Source organism: Spea bombifrons, chromosome 8, assembly GCF_027358695.1.
Source record: "Spea bombifrons isolate aSpeBom1 chromosome 8, aSpeBom1.2.pri, whole genome shotgun sequence".
NCBI lineage: Eukaryota > Metazoa > Chordata > Amphibia > Anura > Pelobatidae > Spea > Spea bombifrons.
In genome coordinates, this window is record NC_071094.1 from 17,509,449 (window position 1) to 17,533,490 (window position 24,042).

Genomic DNA, 24,042 nt, shown 5'->3' on the forward strand with positions numbered 1-24,042 from the left:
ACCTCGTCTTATAATCGAGCAAATACGGTAATTCTCTCTATGGATATAGCTTCTCGAAAAAGCCTCTCTTTATTTTTACACGTCTGATAGAGAGGAAGAACAACAATAAGTAAAGGTAAAGCAATTAATGGGAGAGGGAGATTATAGTTTAAGAACAGGAGAGAAGTAACCAGGGATGGAATATGTGTAGAGAGGGCGAGATATCGGGAATGTGAAACACGTGGGAGAGAACGCAGGAAAGGAGGGAGTAGAGAAGTAAGTAATGAACTCATGCTTTATTTCTTATTTCAGCAAACAGGGAAATACCCAGAAGAGGTAAACATTTTTTCACGTATAGTAACATATTCTTATATATACACAGAAGCTGGATACATTTTCATTATTCTGCGTTATTTCTATTGATAAACTGACCTTTATTTGCCCCCACAACCTCATGGCACCCTGCCCTATGGGTGCAGGCTTTATCAATATGTAATGTCCTAGTGCAAGGCCACTAACCCTTAATCTAACCGATAAAGGGGCTCCATGCATTTTTTTAATTTATTACATTAAACATACATTTTGGAAAGTATTCTTTTTTTTCTTCATTTTCTTCTTAAAGAAGCCCATTAGGACATATCAGTACGTCCTGACTTGCTGATCTTGGGAGATCACGCAGTCGTTAGAAGCCAGCTTTGTTGGCTCCCTGCAGCCCAATCGTGTTTAACAGCGCTCACTGTGAGACCTGGTACACCGTCGTACAAGGATTGCCTGAAATAAATAAATAAAAACCAACATTTTTAAAAAGAACCTTAGTCCTAACACTATACGTATTACAGTATATAGTATACAAAATCACTAGCCCCAAGCCCTAAACTATGTAATATAGGGTAATATGTAAAGCATGGATGCGGCTCTCTTAAACAAAGAACTATGTATGTGGGGACCATAATCAGAAAATGCTGGTGAATATAAATTGTGTCATTGTTCACCTGAGGCACCAACAGTACAGAAGGAACTTATATATATGATTTCACCCTCACAGTTATTTTCTGCGATCCAGGCGCATCCCCTCTTCGACGAGCCTCGGATGTGGAACCCCCTCTGCTGCTAGCGTTGTCAGGATCCTTGATCCGCATACCTCTTTTTGAGTTCACATAATAATAATAAAACACACAGGAGACCGAAATTTAGTGGGAAAGTGTATGGCCACAGCGCTTTATTAGTTTGTTTAAGAAAACAGTATTCAAATGTTAATATGCGTCAAACGCTGCTTGGTGCTATCTCTGTCAAGCAATACACCTTGTAAAAACAGTAAACGTTTAGTCATAAGACCGCCTTAAAATATTCATAAAACATATGGCAACAAGCCACTGTAACCAATGCCGACATTACTCCCGCCTGCCGTAAGCCTACATTGGCAGACAGACTGGCATAAATCACATTACGTTATCAAAGGGACCCTGCCCTAGGGAAAACAATACAACTTGCTGAGGCGTACCTCCACCTCACTATTGACGAACCGTCTCCAAAACATTAATTAACAGGAACCACACAAACAAAAACCGCCTATCAAAATACATCAAGATGACCGAAACAACAGGGAGGGAGGGACGCGCCAGGAACAAGGGGAGGGCGTCCAGTTTATATATTTATATATTTATATATATATATATATATATATATATATATATATATATATATATATATATATATATATATGTACCGCACCTTTCTGTTGCCCATTCCCTGCCTCCACTACACCACATGGTTTCTAAGGATAGGCTGTTCACTTTAGCTTGCCCCGGTCATGCAGTTCGTTTTGGCCTCTGGGGCTTTCTAGATCAGAAGGGTTCAGCATTGTTGCAGGCAGAGGCGTATATAGGGTATGGCAGCCATGGCACGTGCCATGGGCGCCATCTCAAGGGGGGCGCCGGTGAGCGGCTTTTAAATGCCGCTCACCGGCATTTTTTTTTTTTTTTTTTTTGATGCGGAGGAGAGAGAGGGGCGCCTAGCAACCGCTCGGCGCCCCTCATTCTCCTCCACGAGCCCTCTACCCCCGTCCCGGTGCCGGCATTTCATGCAGAGCGCCGCAATATGCCGGCATTTTGCGGCGCTCTGCATGAAATGCCGGCACCAGCGAGCGGCTTTTAAACACTGATGCGGAGGAGAGAGTATATGCCACTCTGTCCCATGATATGCCTTTTAATCCCCTATATGGCAGAGTGGCATATAGGGGGTTAGAAGGCATATCATGGGACAGAGTGGCATACAGGGGGTATAAGGCATTTCTGGAGGCAGAGTGGCATATAGGGGGTTAGAAGGCATATCAGGGGGCAGAGTGGCAAGCCTGGGGGCAGAGGTGCATAACTCGGGGGTAGGTTGTCAAATGAAAGGAAATAAAAACCAAACATGTCTCAATCATAGCTTTTATTAAATATGGAAAAAAATAGTCTACATGAATTAATAAAGAAATAAAAGTTTCTTACCAGAATATCGTGAAGAATAATGTGATCAGTGTCTTGTTCCACTGAATAAAATGGAACTCTTTCATCTAAAATGTTCGCAGTAGTAAATGTTTTGATCCCATTCTGTGTAATGTATTTCATTTATTAGGGCCTTTTAACACTTTTGCTTTCTGGCATTTTAATACAAATAATGAGATAAAAAGAATGGCACATAGTGTGACTCGGGTGTGTATAAGGGGTGCGTGTGGGTATAAGAGCTTCACCGTGAGATAAACTATATGGGGCTGCTCTCCAAATTTTTCCAGGGCTGCTTTTCAGTCCCAGTCCGGCCCTGGAGAGAGACGGGCGCCTAGCAACCGCTCGGCGCCCCTCGTTCTCCCCCGCACCAAAAAAAAGAAGACAGCGTTTAATAGCCGCTCGCTGGTGCCCGCTGCTTCACTGCTGGTCGCCGAAATATGACGTCATATTACGGCGCTCAGCAGTGAAGCAGCGGGCACCAGCGAGCGGTTCAGGAAGACAGAAGTATCGTCCTCCCGTCGCTGGACTTCAAGGTGAGAGGGGGGGAGAGGGAGTTAAAAAGTGATGAGGAAGGGAGGGAGGGAGTTAAAAAGTGATGAGGAAGGGAGGGAGGGAGTTAAAAAGTGATGAGGAAGGGAGGGAGGGAGTTAAAAAGTGATGAGGAAGGGAGGGAGGGAGTTAAAAAGTGATGAGGAAGGGAGGGAGTTAAAAAGTGATGAGGGAGGGAGGGAGTTAAAAAGTGATGAGGGAGGGAGGGAGTTAAAAAGTGATGAGGGAGGGAGGGAGTTAAAAAGTGATGAGGAAGGGAGGGAGGGAGGGAGTTAAAAAGTGATGAGGAAGGGAGGGAGGGAGGGAGTTAAAAAGTGATGAGGAAGGGAGGGAGGGAGGGAGTTAAAAAGTGATGAGGAAGGGAGGGAGGGAGGGAGTTAAAAAGTGATGAGGAAGGGAGGGAGGGAGGGAGTTAAAAAGTGATGAGGAAGGGAGGGAGGGAGGGAGTTAAAAAGTGATGAGGAAGGGAGGGAGGGAGGGAGTTAAAAAGTGATGAGCAAGGGAGGGAGGGAGGGAGTTAAAAAGTGATGAGCAAGGGAGGGAGGGAGGGAGTTAAAAAGTGATGAGCAAGGGAGGGAGGGAGTTAAAAAGTGATGAGCAAGGGAGGGAGGGAGGGAGTTAAAAAGTGATGAGGAAGGGAGGGAGGGAGGGAGTTAAAAAGTGATGAGGAAGGGAGGGAGGGAGGGAGTTAAAAAGTGATGAGGAAGGGAGGGAGGGAGGGAGTTAAAAAGTGATGAGCAAGGGAGGGAGGGAGGGAGTTAAAAAGTGATGAGCAAGGGAGGGAGTTAAAAAGTGATGAGCAAGGGAGGGAGGGAGTTAAAAAGTGATGAGCAAGGGAGGGAGGGAGGGAGTTAAAAAGTGATGAGCAAGGGAGGGAGGGAGGGAGTTAAAAAGTGATGAGCAAGGGAGGGAGGGAGGGAGGGAGTTAAAAAGTGATGAGGAAGGGAGGGAGGGAGTTAAAAAGTGATGAGGAAGGAAAGGAAGGGAGGGAGTTAAAAAGTGATGAGGAAGTGAGGGAATTAAAAAGTGATGAGGAAGGGAGGGAGGGAGTTAAAAAGTGATGAGGAAGGGAGGGAGGGAGGGAGTTAAAAAGTGATGAGGAAGGGAGGGAGGGAGGGAGTTAAAAAGTGATGAAGGGAGGGAGGGAGTTAAAAAGTGATGAGGAAGGGAGAGAGGGAGGGAGTTAAAAAGTGATGAGGAAGGGAGGGAGGGAGTTAAAAAGTGATGAGGGAGGGAGTTAAAAAGTGATGAGGAAGGGAGGGAGGGAGGGAGTTAAAAAGTGATGAGGAAGGGAGGGAGGGAGGGAGGGAGTTAAAAAGTGATGAGGAAGGGAGGGAGGGAGGGAGTTAAAAAGTGATGAGGAAGGGAGGGAGGGAGTTAAAAAGTGATGAGGAAGGGAGGGAGGGAGGGAGTTAAAAAGTGATGAGGAAGGGAGGGAGGGAGGGAGTTAAAAAGTGATGAGGAAGGGAGGGAGGGAGGGAGTTAAAAAGTGATGAGGAAGGGAGGGAGGGAGGGAGTTAAAAAGTGATGAGGGAGGGAGGGAGTTAAAAAGTGATGAGGAAGGGAGGGAGTTAAAAAGTGATGAGGAAGGGAGGGAGGGAGGGAGTTAAAAAGTGATGAGGAAGGGAGGGAGGGAGGGAGTTAAAAAGTGATGAGGAAGGGAGGGAGGGAGGGAGGGAGTTAAAAAGTGATGAGGAAGGGAGGGAGGGAGGGAGTTAAAAAGTGATGAGGAAGGGAGGGAGGGAGGGAGTTAAAAAGTGATGAGGGAGGGAGGGAGGGAGTTAAAAAGTGATGAGGAAGGGAGGGAGGGAGTTAAAAAGTGATGAGGGAGGGAGGGAGTTAAAAAGTGATGAGGAAGGGAGGGAGGGAGGGAGTTAAAAAGTGATGAGGAAGGGAGGGAGGGAGAGAGTTAAAAAGTGATGAGGAAGGGAGGGAGGGAGGGAGGGAGTTAAAAAGTGATGAGGAAGGGAGGGAGGGAGTTAAAAAGTGATGAGGAAGGGAGGGAGGGAGTTAAAAAGTGATGAGGAAGGGAGGGAGTTAAAAAGTGATGAGGAAGGGAGGGAGGGAGTTAAAAAGTGATGAGGAAGGGAGGGAGGGAGGGAGTTAAAAAGTGATGAGGAAGGGAGGGAGGGAGGGAGTTAAAAAGTGATGAGGAAGGGAGGGAGAGAGGGAGTTAAAAAGTGATGAGGGAGGGAGGGAGGGAGTTAAAAAGTGATGAGGGAGGGAGGGAGGGAGTTAAAAGTGATGAGGGAGGGAGGGAGTTAAAAAGTGATGAGGGAGGGAGGGAGGGAGTTAAAAAGTGATGAGGAAGGGAGGGAGGGAGTTAAAAAGTGATGAGGGAGGGAGAGGGGGTAGATATAAGTAAAGAGTGTGCCTTAATGTGTGGATGCATTGAGTGAATGAGAGAGAGCATGAGTTAATATGTGAATGTATTGTCTGAATGAGGGAGAGCATGAGTTAATGTGTGGATGAGTTGCCTGAATGAGGGAGAGCATGAGTTAATGTGTGGATGAGTTGCCTGAATGAGGGAGAGCATGAGTTAATGTGTGGATGAGTTGCCTGAATGAGGGAGAGCATGAGTTAATGTGTGGATGCATTGAGTGAATGAGGGAGAGCATGAGTTAATGTGTGGATGAGTTGTCTGAATTAAAGTGTGAATTAGTGAGTGACTGTAAAAGTGTTTGTGTATCATAGATGTATAATTGTGGAAGGGCAAAGATGGCACTAGCAGGAGGTTTGAGCCTTGGGGACCAAGATGGCACAGGCAGGGTGTATATGGGACAAAGATGGCACTGGCCGGACTGTTTGGGGACAAAGTTGACTTGTGCTGGGCTGTTTGGGGACAAAGATTGCAAATCTTATGTGTGTTATCTGGGTGCTAGTCGGGTTCTATGTGGGCAGTGTGGACGCCAGGGCTGGCTTTGGGGTGTGCAACCTGTAATCTATGCCTGTAATTTAGGGGGTTTTAAATATACCTTTAATGCCCTGTTTTTATGTGAATTCCAATTGATCTTTACCTGCAAAGATGGGTTTTTGTGTTATTCTGTAGATCTATATCTGCTATGCTATGTTTCCATACATTATTTTTGTGTACTTGGAAATACAGGGTTAATATGTCTTATTCAGTTGATCTATACCTGCGATGCTACGTTTCATATATTATTATTGTATACCTGCAAATACAGGATTTGTATGTCTGATTCTGTTTATTTGATATATACCTTCAGTGCTGAGATCAGCAGTGTGTGTTTTTTCAGTGGTATGATTTAATGGTGGAAATTATTAATGCCCCCCCAGTTTGACTGTGGTATCTTGTGTGCCCCCTTAAATATTGTTTCTAGAGTCGCCACTGTTCCCTACACACATGTTAACAGCCTGCGCCTGCGCCTGCCCCCCTCCTCATCGCAGCCCTTATGAAACCAACAACATGGGCTGTTTCACAACAAGGGAGGGCAGCCCAGAGACAGCCAATGGGAGGCCACCCCTGCCGGTCACGTGAGCACACACTTTATGTAATGTTGCCGCACATGTTATGTCAGGGGCTCTTTGTGCTTCTTCTTCTTCCCACTTTGTCTCCGCCGGAGTCCGGATCCGCTGCGTGCCAAGCGGGGTGGAGTGTTACCCTCCTGTGACCCATGGATGTCTTTAACTGCCCCTCCTGCCAGCAGGCCCTCTGGGACCCTGTAACTGTAAGATGCGGCCACTCTTTCTGCAAAAGGTGCTTGCGGGGGCCAGCAGTGGACAGGTGCCACATTTGCAAGCAGAAGCTGAAGCCCAGGGGTGCCCAGGAGCTGAAATGTAACACCCTTTTATGCAACTTGCTGGAGAAGTGCCTGCAGAGCGAAACCAGACTGAACAGGGTGAGAAGCGACCTGCGCGATTTGCTCTCACTCCAGGACCACGAAGAGGCAGCAAAAGTGGCCTCCAGAGGAGTTGCGATGGGTGAGTTTCTGTAGGAGGTCCCATGGGGGGCATTTAAATGTCTATATGTGATCCTCATGATGATATAAGAGTAGATCATATATCACATTATATATGATCATTGCTATTATATACCGGGATTAACTCATCCATAGCCAGCGCATATTGAGTTTCTGTAAAATTGTGGACAGCGATCATTATCAATGCGTTTCTGTATTTTAATGGCCTGTTGTATGATTATTATTATTATTTATTGTTGTATATAGCGCCATCATAAATACGCTGGTGGCAGCGTGTTAGGTGCCTGCCGCCGTCGCACTGTTACGTGTCTATGTAGGATGCCATCCTGAGAATGGAACGTAAAAACCTTTTTTGTTACTTAAAATATTTGTACTGGTGGTTGATCTGTGCCTTCCTACCATTAGACTGGGCTTAGAGGGTCTTTCAGGTGTTGAAATGTCTGCCCAGAGCCCAGCAATGCATTAAAGTGCAGAACCTTCTTAGATGGAGAGGGGGAATGACGGAAGTAGAGGCGCATGTCCAAGACTGGACTCATCTCTGATAGCCTCAGGTCAGTTGAACCATCAGACGTGATATCAGTGCCAGTTAGGCATACCTTGGAGATCTTCTTTAGTCAGCTGACTGCAACTATTTAGGTATTAACCCTTTAATAGCACGTCAAGAAGATTCTTTGGAGTGATTTGCCAAATTGTAAGACTTGTCATTTTTTTTAAAGATGCGCTTAACTGAGTCACCTGCATTCAAGCAGGGATATCATCCATAACATACTGGTATCAAAAGCACCAAGTAGGGGTCTTATGTATGATCACAGCAGTGTAGAATAGGACAGAGTCAGTTCCAGACCGTGTGATCTGGAGATTTTACTCCTTCATCCAGAGACGCAGATATTTGGGCAACAAACCACGGACTCCGGGTCAAACCTTAAGAGTTCCCAGCTAGGCTCTTACAAGAATTATGGGGCTCGTTCATTCTTTGGTGCAAAATTGGACGTTTGGGTGAGAGAGGGAACGTTCCTTGTCTCTCACCCTGCTCTGCGGACGCTGACATATTTAGATTTACGAATGTTTGCCATGTTAGGTTTTTTTTATGTTCTGTCCAATAGCAGATTATCTAAAATCATAGCTACCTATGGAGTAGGAGGAACGTAAACCAGTTCTGGGTGGATCGGGGAGCACCTGTGAACGCTGTGTGTCTGCTTATGACAGCTTGACAAAGGCCCTGTTTGGCCGAAACGTTGCTTTTGTTTGTTTTCGCTTAATAAAGTGTCCTAGAGACTGGAAGCTGTTTGGAGTGCTGGGATTCCTTTTCTTTGTTTGAATGCTTATGACACGGTTTGAGTAATAAGCAGCATTTAACGATAAGTAATTAGCGAGATCTTTAACCTGAGTGCTGTTGGTAGCTACTGAATACTTCAAAGCAGTCTGGTGACACTTTCCCGAACATCCAAGAGGGAGTCACTGGGTTCTGTCTATGAGACACATATAGTGCTACATGTAGTATGGGCGATCAGACCTACTTCCACATTTCTGGGTGACAGATGGTGCCCTTCTGTGGCACCTGGACCAAGAGCCGGAGCTAGGCCCTTTTGCACCCGAGGCAACGATGAAAAATTGCACCCCCCAGCTATTTATTTTTTACAGAGGTTGTTTAATTTACACTGCCCTTACACACACCTGTCCATAAACACACAAACACACATACACGTTGCCTTTACACACACCTGTTCATTATCACGCATATACGCATACACTGCCCTTATACACAACTGCCCATAAACACACATATATGCATACACTGCCCTTACACACGACTGCCCATAAACACACACATACACTGCCCTTACACGCGACTGCCCTCACACACACACACCTGCCCATTAATATGTATATACACATACACCAGCTTACAAACATACAAATACCTACACTTCCCTTACACACGCACACACACCAGCTTACAAACACACACCTGCCCTTTAACACGTGTATACACATACACTGCCCTCACACTCCCCTACATTTACACACACACACATATACACACACACCAGCTTACAAACACAGAAATACCTACACTGCCCATACACACACACACGCTGCCCATACACACACACACACTGCCTATTCACACAGACACACACATGCTGCCCATACACACACATGCTGCCCATACACACACACGCTACCCATACACACACACACACTGCCCACACACACTGCTCATACACACACACACACTGCTCATACACACACACACATATTGCCCATACACATACACACACACTGCCCATACACACACACCAGGTTACAAACACAAACACATACACAGCACTTACACACACACCAGCTTACAAACACACACATATACACAGCCCTCACACACACACACCAGCTTACAGACACACATCTATACACAGCCCTTTCTCCCATCTATTACTTTTCTCATCTTCCATCATCTTCTATCTTCCATCCTGTGGTGGGAGCTCGAGGTCTGTCACTCCAGGCCTCTGCTTGACATCATATCCCGGAGCTCTGCATCATTTGCCGTCGCATAGTGGTTAGGGAGAACGGAAGACGAGGTCTGAATAGGGAGCGTGAGGTCTGTCAAATGTTGGGCCGGTTTGAGGGGGATTGTGATATCCCCAACCAGCCCTGCTCATCGGACACCTCATAGAAACATAGAAACATAGAAACATAGAAAGTGACGGCAGATAAGAGCCAGAAGGCCCATCCAGTCTGCCCAACCTCTGAGTACTCTCCTTTAGTACTTGCCCTTATCCTATATCTAGCTTGGCATTATGCCTATCCCATGCTTGCTTAAATGACTTTACTGTATTAACATCTACCACTTCCACTGGGAGGCTATTCCATGCGTCCACTACCCTTTCCGTAAAGTAATATTTTCTGATGTTACCATTAAACCTTTGCCCCTCTAGTTTATGCTTGTGTCCTCTTGTTGCGGTTTTATTTCTTCTTTTAAATAAACTTTCTTCCTTTACTTTGTTGATTCCCTTTAAGTATTTAAATGTTTCTATCATATCCCCCCTGTCCCGTCTTTTTTCCAGGCTATATAGGTTAAGATCCTTTAACCTGTCCTGGTAAGGTTTATTTTGTAATCCATAAACCATTTTAGTAGCCCTTCTCTGCACTTTCTCCAACATATCTATATCCTTCTGGAGATATGGTCTCCAGTACTGTACACAATACTCCAAGTGAGGTCTCACCAGTGATCTGTACAGCGGCATGAGCACTTCCCTCTTCCTACTGCTAATACCTCTCGCTATACAACCAAGCATTCTGCTAGCATTACCTGCTGCTCTACTGCATTGTCTACCTACCTTTAAATCCTCAGAAATAATTACCCCTAAATCCCTTTCCTCACACGTTGAGGTTAGGACAGTACCAAATAGTCTATACTCTGCCCTTGGGTTTTTATGCCCCAGGTGCATTACTTTGCATTTATCCACGTTAAATGCCAATTGCCACAGCTCTGACCATTTTTCCAGCTTACCTAGATCGTTTGCCATTTGGCTTCTTCCTCCAGGAACATCAACCCTGTTGCAAATTTTTGTGTCGTCGGCAAATAAACATACCTTTCCATCAACACCATCTGCAATATCACTAATGAAAATATTAAAGAGAATGGGTCCAAGTACAGATCCCTGAGGTATCCCACTGGTAACAAGACCTTGTTCTGAATATACGCCATTGACTACAACCCTCTGTTTTCTGTCACTCAGCCACTCCTTAATCCATTCAACAACATTGGGATCTAAACCCAGAGATTGCAGTTTATTTATAAGTCTTCTATGTGGGACTGAGTCAAAGGCCTTACTGAAATCCAGATACGCAATGTCTACTGCACCACCTTGATCAATTACTTTAGTCACCCAATCAAAAAAATCAATAAGATTTGTTTGGCAAGATCTTCCTGAGGAAAACCCATGTTGTTTTTGATCTTGAAAGCCATGTGACTTCAGATGTTCAACAATCCTTTCCTTTAACATTGTTTCCATTAATTTTCCCACTACAGATGTAAGACTAACTGGCCTGTAGTTGCCCGACTCCTCCCTACTGCCTTTTTTGTGTATAGGCACAACATTCGCTACTTTCCAATCCCCAGGGACAACTCCCGTTACCAATGATTCGTTAAATATATCAGTTAACGGTTTTGCTAGTACACCCCCAAGCTCTTTTAATAACTTGGGGTGTATCCCATCAGGCCCCATCGACTTATTTGTCTTTACCTTAGACAACTGAAGTAAAACCTCCGCCTCGATAAACTCACATATTTCAAATGATTCAGTCTTTTTTCCCAACTGAGGTCCCATTCCATCATTCTCATCTGTAAAAACTGAACAGAAATATTCATTGAGACAGTCAGCTAAACCTTTATCCTCTTCTACATATATGCCTTTTGTTTTTAGTCTAACTAATCCTTGTTTAACTTTCCTTTTCTCATTTATATATCTAAAAAATGTTTTATCTCCATTTTTTACTGATAGGGCAATTCGCTCTTCTGCCTGTGATTTGGCAGTTTTTATAACTTTCTTTGCCTCTTTCTGCCTAATTTTATAGATCTGTCTATCTTCCTCACTTTGGGTATTTTTGTATCTACTAAAGGCTAACTTCTTGTCTTTCACGATTTTGGCCACTTCTGCAGAGTACCACAGCGGTTTCCTTAATTTTTTACTCTTACTGACCAACCTAATACAATTTTCTGTTATCTTCAATAAAACAGCTTTTACAAAATCCCATTTCTCCTGAACACCATTTAAATTGCCCCAGTCTGATAATGACTCCTCTATACATTTTCTCATTTTAGAAAAGTCAGCTTTTCTAAAATCTAAAACTTTTGTTTTTGTGTGGTGTGACTCAGTCACTGTTTGTATATTAAACCACACAGACTGATGATCACTAGATCCCAAACTTTCACCTACAGAAATATCTGTTAACAAATCTCCATTTGTGAACACTAAATCCAATGTGGCCTCCTTACGAGTTGGTTCCTCAACCACCTGTTTTAAAGATAATCCCAATAAGGAGTTTAGAATATCCGCACTCCTGGTACAACCAGCTACTTTCGTTTTCCAGTTCACATCAGGGAGATTAAAGTCACCCATGATTATAACATCCCCCTTCACTGTCATTTTAGCTATTTCCTCCACTAGTAGATTATCGAGTTCTTCTACTTGTCCTGGGGGTCTATAAATCACACCTATGCGAGTTACTTTACTTTTGCCAAATTGTACTGTAACCCAAACCGACTCTAAGTTCTCTTCACCAACTTGTATTAAGTTAGATTTTATGTTATTTTTCACATATAGGGCCACCCCTCCCCCTTTCCTGCCCTTTCTATCTTTTCTATATAAAGAGTACCCCGGTATTGATATGTCCCAGTCATTTTTCTCATTATACCATGTCTCAGTAACAGCCACTATATCAACATTCTCAGTTGCCACAACTGTTACAAGTTCATGGATCTTATTCCCTAAACTGCGAGCATTTGTAGACATGACCTTCAGCTTGTCATTTAACACCGATGCTGCAATCACTTTCTGTCCTTGCTTTGGGGGGCAAAACATATGCTTCTCCCTATTATCTTTATAGACCAAGCCCCCAGATCCACCCACCTGGTTACTAAGTAAATCGCCTTCCCTTTCTATACTGTCTAACCCGGTATTTATTCCCTCCCCCCCCATTCCTAGTTTAAAATCTCCTCCAACCGTCTAACCATTCTCTCCCCAAGCACATTGGACCCTCTTGCATTTAGGTGCAATCCATCACGACTATAGAGATTGTACCCCAAAGCAAAATCAGCCCAGTGCTCTAAGAACCCAAAGCCCTCCTTCTTACACCAAGACTTCAGCCATGCATTTAGCTGCCTAATCTCCCGCTGCCTTTCTGGTGTAGCACATGGCACAGGTAGTATCTCTGAGAATACTACCTTGGAGGTCCTTTTCTTAATCTTACTACCCAAGTCCCTAAAATTATCTTTTAGGACACTCCATCTTCCTCTTACTATGTCATTGGTGCCAATGTGCACCAAGACAGCTGGATCCTCACCAGCCCCTCCCAATAATCTATCCACTCTGTCCGCAACATGCCGAACCCGGGCACCCGGGAGACAGCAAACCATTCGGTTGCTGCGATCAGAGCTACAGATTACCCTGTCTGTTTTCCTGATTATTGAATCCCCTACCACCACAACCTGCCTGGGCTTTCCTTCCTTTCGGATCCCCTGCACATTGGATGAGCTGCTCTCCCGGCTGTTAGGGAGAACAGCTTTTTCCGCAAAGCCTACCTCTGAGTCTGCCTCCCCAACATGCTCACTTAAAAGGGCAAATTTGTTGGGAGGGAGAGACTCTGGGCTGGCTTGCCTCTTCCTCTTCCCTTCCCCACTGCAACCACGTCTTACTGTCACCCAGCTATGTGCCTGACTCCCTTCTGACTGATCTCCTCCCTCATTGCTAGGGGCCCCATCTAAACTTTGCTCAGTGAGCAACAGACTCCTCTCAAGGTTGTCAATCTCTCTCAGTGTTTCAATGTGCCTCTTAAGAGCACCAACCTCAGCTTCCAGAGAGACCAATTGATCACACTTACCACAGCGATATGGACCCAGGAACTGCTGTTCCAAGCATGCATACATATGGCATGATGTGCACTGAGTGAAATCTCCAAGCTTGCTCATTCTTTATAAAGGGACGCGAGTATAGAATTTAAACAGTTGCTTTATGTCACTTACCCTCCTTGCTCTTGCACTCTTGTGTTGCACTAACTGCTGTGGTGCACAAACTGGTCACTTACAGAAAGCAAGTCACTTAGAAAATGCAAGCCCCTTACAGTGAGCAACCACTTCCTTATATACAGAGCAACACAGTTAATTGATTATAAACCCCACCCTTAACTAATTACACTATAGAAAATGGGAGAAAAAAAAAACCAAACAGTTAATGCAAAACACACAGTTTTTTTTTTTGTTTTTTTTTGTTTTTTTTACCACAAACCCTTCAACCCTCTTGTTGCTGGTTGAGATACAAACCCACTGTTGGTATACTTATAATACCACTTCTCTGCCGCTGCTGTGGTGCACAAACTGGTCACTTACAGAAAGCAAGTCACTTAGAAAATGCAAGCCCCTTACAGTGAGCAACCACTTCCTTATATACAGAGCAACACAGTTAATTGATTATAAACCCCACCCTTAACTAATTACACTATAGAAAATGGGAGAAAAAAAAACCAAACAGTTAATGCAAAACACACAGTTTTTTTTTTTTTTTTTTTTTTTTTTTTTACCACAAACCCTTCAACCCTCTTGTTGCTGGTTGAGATACAAACCCACTGTTGGTATACTTATAATACCACTTCTCTGCCGCTGCTGTGGTGCACAAACTGGTCACTTACAGAAAGCAAGTCACTTAGAAAATGCAAGCCCACCCCAGACCAGTGCTGATGATGCCTGGGTGCGCACTGCCCACGGGGGCGCCTGATGAGCAGGGCTGGATGGGGAGAGCACAATCGTGCAGTCCCCTGAAGACCGGCACAGGGGAGGGGGCCTTTCCGGTCGCCCTCTCCCAAATAGAAATGCTACTGTCCGTGATCTCCCCAAGCAGACCTGCAGCTTCTGATCGGGCAGCTGTGCGCCCCCTCGCAGGTGCGCCCAAGGCGAGTGGCTCACTCGCCTCACCCTTGCTACAGCCCTGCCTGGACCAGGAGAATGCCAGCTGTCACTCCAGAAAATATGGTGTCCTCCAATGAAAGTAGGTCCCAATGTAATGTAAGAAAATACCCGCAATGTATAAGTAGGTTGGACCCCCACCCACTAGGGGCCACAAAAAAACCCCTTCATGCCTGGTCATACACAGAAGAACTCTACATTGGCATTGAGAACCGTAGCCATAATGGACTACATACATTGGGAATTCAACAATTCTATTGCCATAGCAACAATTAATAATAATTTATTATCATTCAAGAATTATTTCAAAACTGTATGTATATTTAGTTACAAAAGTATATTGAGTAGAGTACGTTGAATATCGACACATGTAACATTCAATGTAATTATGTTGTAGGCGCAACATATTAAACACTGGCTAAATTTTCCTCCATTTAGCTGCTTGAAGATCTCGGTTTTCCAGGGGCCTTCATCTCCTGAAGAGCTGTTAGACGAGGTCTCTCATTACTTGAAGTCGTCCAGTCCAGACGCCGCTACCCTCATAGCTCCTCTAAAAGCTGCATCCGTTGATTCATGTGGCACAATAGCGAATGTGAAGGTAACGTTAAGTTTTGGTATGATTGGGATATAGCCATTGAAATACTGCAGGTTTACCTTACCAGGAGACATACGAAAATCACAAACAGTAGGAACCAAATTCATAACTTACCTCTGGCTCAGGGGGCATAAGATTGAAATGTTGAAATGTTGAAATGTTGAGATACATCTGATGTCATCAATACAATGTGAGCCAGGAGAAAGAGTCAGAGCAAGCTATAGGTAAAGGGCCATATTTTAAATTTAGTTTCAGAGGGTATGCAGAGCTAGTGGAGGGACTGGCACAGTGGGGCAGCTAATGATGGGACAGGGACTAATACTCACCGTACCCTTGTCTTTAGACAACGTCACATATTATATGACTCCACTTATTGTACCTCCCCTTTTATTATACTGTAAAGCGTAACATAGATGCACAAACACGTAGTAAAAAATAAATATGCGTACATATACATTGTACTGTGAAAAAGTATTTCCACTCTTTCCCATTTTTTCTGGCTTTTGCACATTTGTCACATTGAAATGTTTCAGATCATCAAACTAATTTTAATATTAAATAAAGTCAACTTCAGTAAAACACAAAATGCAGTTTTCAAATGAAGATTTTATGTATGGGAGGAAAATAAGCTATCCTACTCAACCTGGCACTATGTGAAAAAGTAATTGCCCCCTTACTTATTGAATCAATTAATTAACCAAATTTAAATGATAATTGGGTTTAATTTCACTAGACACCCCCAGACATGATAACTCCCAGCCCTGCTGAATCTAAATATCAATTAAATAGAAAGTTTTTTGCAAAGTGATGTAGACTTAAAGATCTCAGAAAGCAGCACATGATGCCACGATCTGAAGAAACTCAAGAGCAAAGAAGAAACAAAGTCATTGACATCTATCAGTCTGGAAATCATCCAAAGCAATTTCTAAGGCTCTGGGACTCCAGCAAAGCACTGTGAGAGCCATTATCTACAAATGGAGAAAACGAACAAAAAGAACACAAACTCTTGTCTGACATTTGCCAAAATACATCTTGATGATCCTCAAGACTTTTGGGATAATATTCTGTGGACTGATGAGTCTAAAGTGGAATTTTTTGGAAAGACATGCTTCCTGGTAAATCTGAAGTAAATCTTAACACAGCATTCCATAACATCATACCAACAGTCTAACACGGTGGTGGTGGTAGTGTGGTGGCCTGGGACTGCTTTGCTGTTTCAGGACCTGGGCGACTTCCCATAATTGATGACGCCTGAAGGAGAATGTCCAGTCATCAGTTTGTGACCTAAAGCACAAGCGCAGTTGGTTATGCAGCAGGACCATGATCCGAAGCACATAAGCAAGTCCACCTCTTAATGGCTCAAAATAAACAAAATGAAGGTTCGGTGCTACCAAGTCAAAGTCCTGACTTAAATCCGTAGGTAATGCTCGAAAACCTTCCAATGTGGCTGAATTAAGCCAAGAAGAGTCACCAATATTAATAATAATATTGCTATTTATTGCAAATGTTTGATTGCACTTTTTGCGCAAAGGATGGCAACCAGTAATGGCATTATTTTTTCACATGAGTAAAAAAGGTTTTGATGAACTCTTTACCTTCAATAAATAAAATAATGATTTAAAATCTGCATTTTGTGTTTATAAATTGTTTTATATTAACATGTAAATATGACAAGAAAGGAGAAATTGAAGAAATTAGGTAAATACCGTATTTTCTCTAGTTTTTTCAGAGTAAATGGTCTGAAAAATATCCCTCGTCTTATATTCGTTATAATCAAACCTCAAATAGAGATCTGACTACAAGACTAAGATCCATATTCCCCGCAGCGCTGCAGGGGACTTGAATCCTTCTCTCCGGCAGCCAGTGGCATCTATGACAGAGCGCAGGCATCACATGACCTTCCAGTGCTCCACCAAAGAAGCCGTGGCACTTTTTATTAACAGAGCAATTCTCTCTTCTGCATGTGCTCTGGCAGCTCTTATAACATGCTTGTCTTCTTTCTGCCTAATCTTATAGATCTGTCTGCCTTCCTAACTTTGCTTTTCTTTGTATTTACTAAATGCTTCTTGTTTTTTACTATTCTGGCCACTTCTGCGGAGTATCACAGTGTTTTCTTTAAATTTTGCTCTTACTGACCAGCCTAATAAAACTTTATGTTACCTTCAATAATTGAACTTTTAAATAATCTCATTCCTCCTGTACTCCATTAAATGGCACCAAGTAACTTTTTTACACATTTTCTCATTTTAGAAAATTCAGCAAGGGTGTGGGGTCATTAGGGTGACCAAATTTGCCTTGTTTTCCAGGACACATATAATTTTTACATATTGCTGACCAAACCTGCTGTATGGGGCATCATTTTATCTGTGCTGGCGGCATCAATACACAAGGGGGCAGCTGGGGCCATTACTTAAATCAATACTAAAAGGAGGGGCTGGCTGGGGGCAAAAACACAAAAGGGGGGTCAATGACAAAGAATTGTGGGAAAAAAACATTGTTTTTATTGTTGTAGCTTAGCCCATCCAGATGTGTGACAGAGCCTGTCCAGGTGTGTGTGTGTTTGGGTGTTAGTTTGGCAGAGCCTTTCCTGTGTTTGGGTGTCGATGTGGAAGAGGCTTTCCTGGTGTGTGTGTGTCAGTGCGGCAGAGCCTGTCCTGGTGTGTGTGTGTTTGGGTGTCAATGTCCTGGTGTGTGTGTTTGGGTGTTGGTGTGGCAGAGCCTGTCCTGGTGTGTGTGTGTGTCAGTGTGGCACAGCCTGTCCTGGTGTGTGTGTTTGGGTGTCGATGTGCCAGAGCCTGTCCTGGTGTATATGTCTGGGTGTTGGTGTGGCAGAGCCTGTCCTGGTGTGTTTGTCGGTGTGGCAGAACATGTCCTGGTGTGTGTGTTTTTGGGTGTCAATGTGGCAGAGCCCATCCTGATGTTTGGTTGTTGATGTGGCAGAGCCTGTCCTGGTGTGTGTGTTTGGTCATCTGTTTCCTGGCACTGTAGAAATAAATTTAACTATTTAATTTTTACCATTTCAGAGATAAAGCACCCTCCTTTGTAGATCACTTCAAAGGACAAACCTTTCCAGGCCCAAAAATCAGTGAGAGGAGAAGTAAAGTTATTGTGTTATTTACTCTATTTCAATCTGCATATTTTATTAAAATTGATTAGTGACTTCAGGCACCCTGTGTATGATGACTTTTTTAGTGTACTGATGTACTCCCAATCCCATCACATTAGATTATATCCTATATTATCTGCCTAGCACTGATGTCATCTTATCCAGTACACATGGATGCTGAGGAGTTAAGCTTCTGTCTATTGATTTTATTTCTATAAAAAAGGCCCACCAAAATCCTCAGCACCAGGCCCATGATGATCTTAATCCAGCCCTGCCAATAACTAATACATAAAGATTTTTGTATATTGTATATTTTTCATTTTTTAGAGTCAATTACCAGCCCCTGGCAAGTATGTCTTAATGGGAAATAAGATTAAAGCGATTAAAGGGAAATGCTCTGAAAAATACCCCTTGTTTTATAATCCAACCTCAAATAAGAGTAAGATCCAGATCCCTGCAGGGCTACAGGGGACCTGGATCCTTGTCTCTGTCAGCTGGTGGACGTCTGCGCAATGTGCCGGGACTCCTATGACGGAGCGGCAACGTGACATAATATTTGGGTCAACATAGAAGTAAAGTCATGCAGTAAGAAAAAAAATTATATAGCTGTATTATTCCAAAAGAAAATGAAGCCTTTAGTCAGTTGATACACTTTATTACGCTAAAATAGAAATACATATAAAGTAACAAAAGCTTTTAAGACCTCACTTGTCACTTATTTTGTGTGATTTATATTTATATGAATTTCTGATGTTAAGTATTTCTTTTTCTTTCTAAATATCTTACAGGGAGGAAAGAAGAAAAAAGACAAGCATTAGAAGAACAAAAGTGATACAATGTTGCTGGAACATGCATTTAACAAACCTCCATTATACTTATTAATGCGCTTCTGCATGTGTGTTTGTAAATGGTCTGCAATGTATATACTGATCTTTACTTAAAGGTCATGGGTTTTCAGAATAAAACCTTAAACAAACTTGTTGAAGTATTCCAATATCTTATGAAATATACCGAGTACCTGTATATAGACTCTATACAATCGTCTACAGCCTAGGGCTGAATATTGAGCAGACTGAGGGATCTATCAGGAAATAACACGGGGGCTCAATATAGAAAACAGAGGGGGGGTATTAAAGAAACATTTACATAAATAAAGGCGTTTCACAATGTATCAGAGGGAAGTTCGTGAAATCAAGGAGCTGAAACCACAACTCTCCTGACAAGCCTTCTGTTGGTGAATAACTACAAACAGCAGACTAAGGTAGCAGGGACTTAGGTAGCAAGCTCAAGGCAAGGACCTCCAAGGTAGTATTTTCTGAAATATTACCTGTACCACGTGCCACACCAGAGAGGCAGCGGGAGATTAGGGAGTTAAACAAGTGGCTCAGAAGCTGGTGTAGGAAGGAGGGGTTTGGCTCTACAGTAGGGACGGGCTGCACCTCAATGGGGAGGGTGCAGCTGTACTCGGGGAGAAGATGGCCAGAAGGGTGGAGGAGTGTTTAAACTAGGGAAAGGGGGGGAGGGAAACTACAATATAGAAGGGGAAGATAGTATAGATAGAGAGCTGGGGCATATAAATGTACCTGGGGGTGGAGCGGAGGGAGGGGTTAGAATAGTTAATAGGGATAGGCTTGATAGGAGAAAAAACCATACACCTCTAAATTGTATGCTTACTAATGCCAGAAGTCTGACCAATAAAACTGGCGAACTGGAGTTAATAATGTCTGCAGAAAATTATGACATAGTGGGTATAACAGAGACATGGTTGGATGATAGCTATGACTGGGCGGTTAACATACAGGGTTATAGTCTATTCAGGAAGGATCGAAAAAAAACGAAAAGGGGGAGGAGTTTGCCTTTATGTAAAGTCCAGCCTAAAGGCCACACTGCGGGAGAATATATGTGAGGGAAATGATGATGTGGAGTCATTATGGGTAGAAATATATGGAAAGAAAAATAATAAAATACTGATCGGGGTTTGCTATAAGCCACCAAATATAATTGAAGCAGCAGAAGATCAATTATTAAAGCAAATAAACAAGGCAGCAAATCACAATGAGGTGGTTATTATGGGGGACTTTAACTATCCCGACATAAACTGGGAAACCGAGACCTGTGAATCTCATAAAGGAAACCGCTTTCTGACTATAAGTAAAGATAATTATCTGTCCCAAATGGTACAGGACCCAACCAGAGGGGGCGCTCTACTGGACTTAATATTAACCAACAGACCTGACAGAGTAACTAATGTGCAGGTCAGAGGGCACCTAGGAAATAGTGATCACAATATAATACATTATAACTTGTCGTTCAATAAGGGAACTCTTAGAGGAGCCACAAGAACTATGAACTTTAGGAAGGCAAAGTTTGATCAACTAAGAGAAGCCCTTAACACTGTAAATTGGGAAAATGTCCTCAAAAACAAAAGCACAGATACTAAATGGGAGATTTTTCAAAATATCTTAAATTCTCACTGTGAAAAGTACATACCGTATGGGAATAAAAGTGTCAGGAGCAAGAGAAAACCAATGTGGATAAATAAAAATGTAAAGGTGGCAATAAATGGCAAAAAAAGGCATTTAAGCTACTAAAACAGGAAGGCAGTGAGGAAGCACTAAGAAGCTATCGGGAAAAAAATAAAATATGTAAAAATCAGATAAAAGCAGCAAAAGTGGCGACAGAAAGACTCATTGCCAAAGAGAGTAAAACAAACCCCAAAATGTTCTTTAACTATATAAATAGTAAAAAGGTTAAAAATGAAAGCGTCGGCCCCTTAAAAAGTAATGAGGGAGACGTTATAGACGGGGATCAGGAAAAAGCGAATCTATTAAATATATTCTTCTCTGCTGTATTCACAGAGGAAAATGAAATGCCAGGTAATATACAGCAGGATGAGATAAATGCCCCAGTACATGTCGCCTGTCTAACCCAGGAAGAAGTGCAGTGCCGCCTAAAAAAAATCAAAATAGGTCCAGATGGCATTCACCCCCGCGTTCTAAGGGAGTTAAGTAATGTAATAGACAGACCCCTATTTCTAATATTCAAGGACTCTATAGTGACCGGGTCTGTTCCCCAGGACTGGCGCATTGCAAATGTTGTGCCAATATTCAAAAAGGGGACAAAAAGTGACCCGGGGAATTATAGGCCTGTTAGTTTAACTTCTGTTGTATGTAAACTGTTTGAGGGTTTCCTAAGAGATGCTATTTTGGAGTATCTCAATGAAAATAAATGTATGACTCCATATCAGCATGGGTTTACAAGGGATCGGTCCTGTCAAACTAACCTGATCAGCTTTTATGAGGAGGTGAGCTCAAGACTGGATCGGGGAGAATCGCTGGATGTCGTATATCTTGATTTTTCCAAAGCATTTGATACGGTGCCACATAAAAGGCTGGTACATAAAATGAGAATGCTTGGGCTGGGGGAGAATGTGTGTATGTGGGTAAGTAACTGGCTCAGTGATAGGAAACAGAGGGTGGTTATTAATGGTACATACTCTGAGTGGGTGACTGTTACTAGTGGGGTACCACAGGGGTCAGTTTTGGGTCCTATTCTTTTTAATATATTTATTAATGACCTTGTAGAGGGATTGTATAGTAAAGTATCAATCTTTGCAGACGATACTAAGCTCTGTAGCGTGGTTAACACAATAGAGGACAGTGCACGATTACAAATGGATCTGCATAGGTTGGAGGCTTGGGCTGGGATGTGGCAGATGAGGTTCAACACGGATAAATGTAAGGTTATGCTAATGCAGGCTGGGAATATGTATTAAATGGGAAAACACTGGGGACGACTGACATGGAAAAGGACTTAGGAGTCTTGGTTAACAGTAAATTTACCTGTAGTGACCAGTGTCGGGCAGCTGCTGCTAAGGCAAATAAAATCATGGGGTGCATCAAAAGGGGCATGGATGCCCATGACAAGGAAATAATTCTACCATTGTACAAGTCACTAGTCAGACCACACATGGAATACTGTGTACAGTACTGGGCACCAGTGTACAAGAAAGATATAGCGGAACTGGAGAGGGTTCAAAGACGGGCAACCAGAGTAATAAGGGGAATGGAAGGACTGCAGTACCCAGAAAGATTATCAGAATTAGGGTTATTTAGTTTGGAGAAAAGACGGCTTAGGGGGGACTTAATAACTATGTATAAATATATAAGGGGGCAGTACAGAGATCACTCCCAGGACCTATTTATACCCAGGACTGTATCTATAACAAGGGGACATCCTCTACGGCTGGAGGAAAGAAGGTTTCTACACCAGCACAGAAGGGAGTTCTTTACAGTAAGAGCGGTGAGACTATGGAACTCTCTGCCAGAGGAAGTGGTAATGGTAAACTCAATAAAAGAGTTTAAAAGGAGCCTGGACGTGTTTCTTGAAAGCAATAATATCACAAGTTATGGATAGTAGATTAATAGGGACAGAACGTTGATCCAGGGATTTATTCTGATTGCCATATTTGGAGTCGGGAAGGAATTTCCCCCCTGGTATGGGGCAATTGGCATCTGCTTCATAAGGGTTTTTTGCCTTCCTCTGGATCAACACGGTAGGGACACAATATGTATATAGGTTGAACTTGATGGACTTTGGTCTTTTTTCAACCTTATGAACTATGTTACTATGTTACTATGTAAAGTGGAGGACTGCATTGGGATGCGGGTTCTGCGGGACCCACCAAAAAACTCGGGTGGTCTTTTGGGCGCTGCGGGCGGTCAGACACTGTACCTGCGGGTCTCAGTAATCCTGCGCACTCCCGCAAGGCTGCCTTCGCGTTGCTCCCTCACAACATCTATTCTCTTGTTCCACAAAAGGAAGCCAGCGGAGTCACGTGATTTTACGCCATGTCACATGACTCTGCTCAGCTCCTGGGTGGAACAAGAGAAGAGATGCTGTAAGGGAGCAACATGAAGGCAGCCTTGCGGGACTGCACAGAAAATCTGCAGTACAGGTAAGGGGGTGGGTGTGATTGACCACATATGTTGCGGGAGCGGGCGGAATCGGACACATATGTTGCGGGAGCGGGTGGGATTGGACACATATGTTGCGGGAGCGGGCAGGAGTGGAACGCGCACATTGTGGAAGCGGGCGGTAATGGTCACAAAATCAGCGGGAGCGGGATTAAAAAAAACTAAAGGACCTGACTCTAAACAGGTCTTGACTGAGGATGACCAACTGGCTCTGGCACTTGAAGGCCACCAAATAACATTTGTGCAGAGATCAGCAGGATATGTGTGGCTGCGAGTAACGTTATTACAGTTTTGGAGTGTACGGTCGCCTGTATCCATCGGGCAGTCACACAATAGTGGGATATGGCGGTATGGGTAATTTGCTATCCCCGCCCATTGTTTATATTACCATTCATTGAAGCAGTTCCCCACCTTTGTGTATAGATTATTTTTTGGGGTTGCCAACTTGCTCTCAGGTCCAGGAAACCTTTTATATTTTAAATCTGCATATTTTTAGGTATAATCATCACGCAGAAGGAAACATAACAAACCTGATGTACAATTGTTGAGTAAAGATACCACAACAATTAAATTATTGGAAAATGGAATATTATTGGAAAATTATTATTATAATGGAAATTATTGAAATATTTTTTATATTATTTTGAAAACTGCCAAATTTTGTTCCAGGAGGAATATAGAGACTTTATTGCATATCCGAGGACTTTTCAGGCAAAGTTTTTGGGGTAA

The 24,042-nt window shown here is 43.2% G+C and overlaps 1 protein-coding gene across 3 annotated transcripts; it reads left to right on the forward strand.

Moving 5' to 3' along the window:
• Positions 1-6,637: 6,637 nt before the first annotated feature.
• LOC128502822 (LON peptidase N-terminal domain and RING finger protein 2-like) lies at positions 6,638-19,313 on the forward strand. Of its 3 annotated transcripts, XR_008355167.1 has the most exons (3): positions 15,105-15,234; positions 18,255-18,316; positions 19,126-19,313. XR_008355167.1 is itself a non-coding variant. In XM_053472760.1 (2 exons), exons 1-2 carry the CDS (start codon positions 6,650-6,652, stop codon positions 19,167-19,169), a joined length of 351 nt encoding a protein of 116 aa, XP_053328735.1. In that variant the 5' UTR covers positions 6,638-6,649; the 3' UTR covers positions 19,170-19,313. The 3 variants fall into 3 exon arrangements, 1 of the variants encoding a protein (XP_053328735.1); XM_053472760.1 differs by lacking the exons at positions 15,105-15,234; positions 18,255-18,316 and adding an exon at positions 6,638-6,956; XR_008355166.1 differs by lacking the exon at positions 18,255-18,316.
• Positions 19,314-24,042: the final 4,729 nt, after the last annotated feature.

What these genes read in the sequence shown, in the direction of transcription:
- LOC128502822 (XM_053472760.1), top strand. Translation starts at nt 6,650, where the DNA reads ATGGATGTCTTTAACTGCCCCTCCTGCCAGCAGGCCCTCTGGGACCCT. An exon ending in CTCCAGAGGAGTTGCGATGG is followed by an intron (nt 6,957 to 19,125) that starts GTGAGTTTCTGT and finishes AATATCTTACAG; the next exon opens with GGAGGAAAGAAGAAAAAAGA.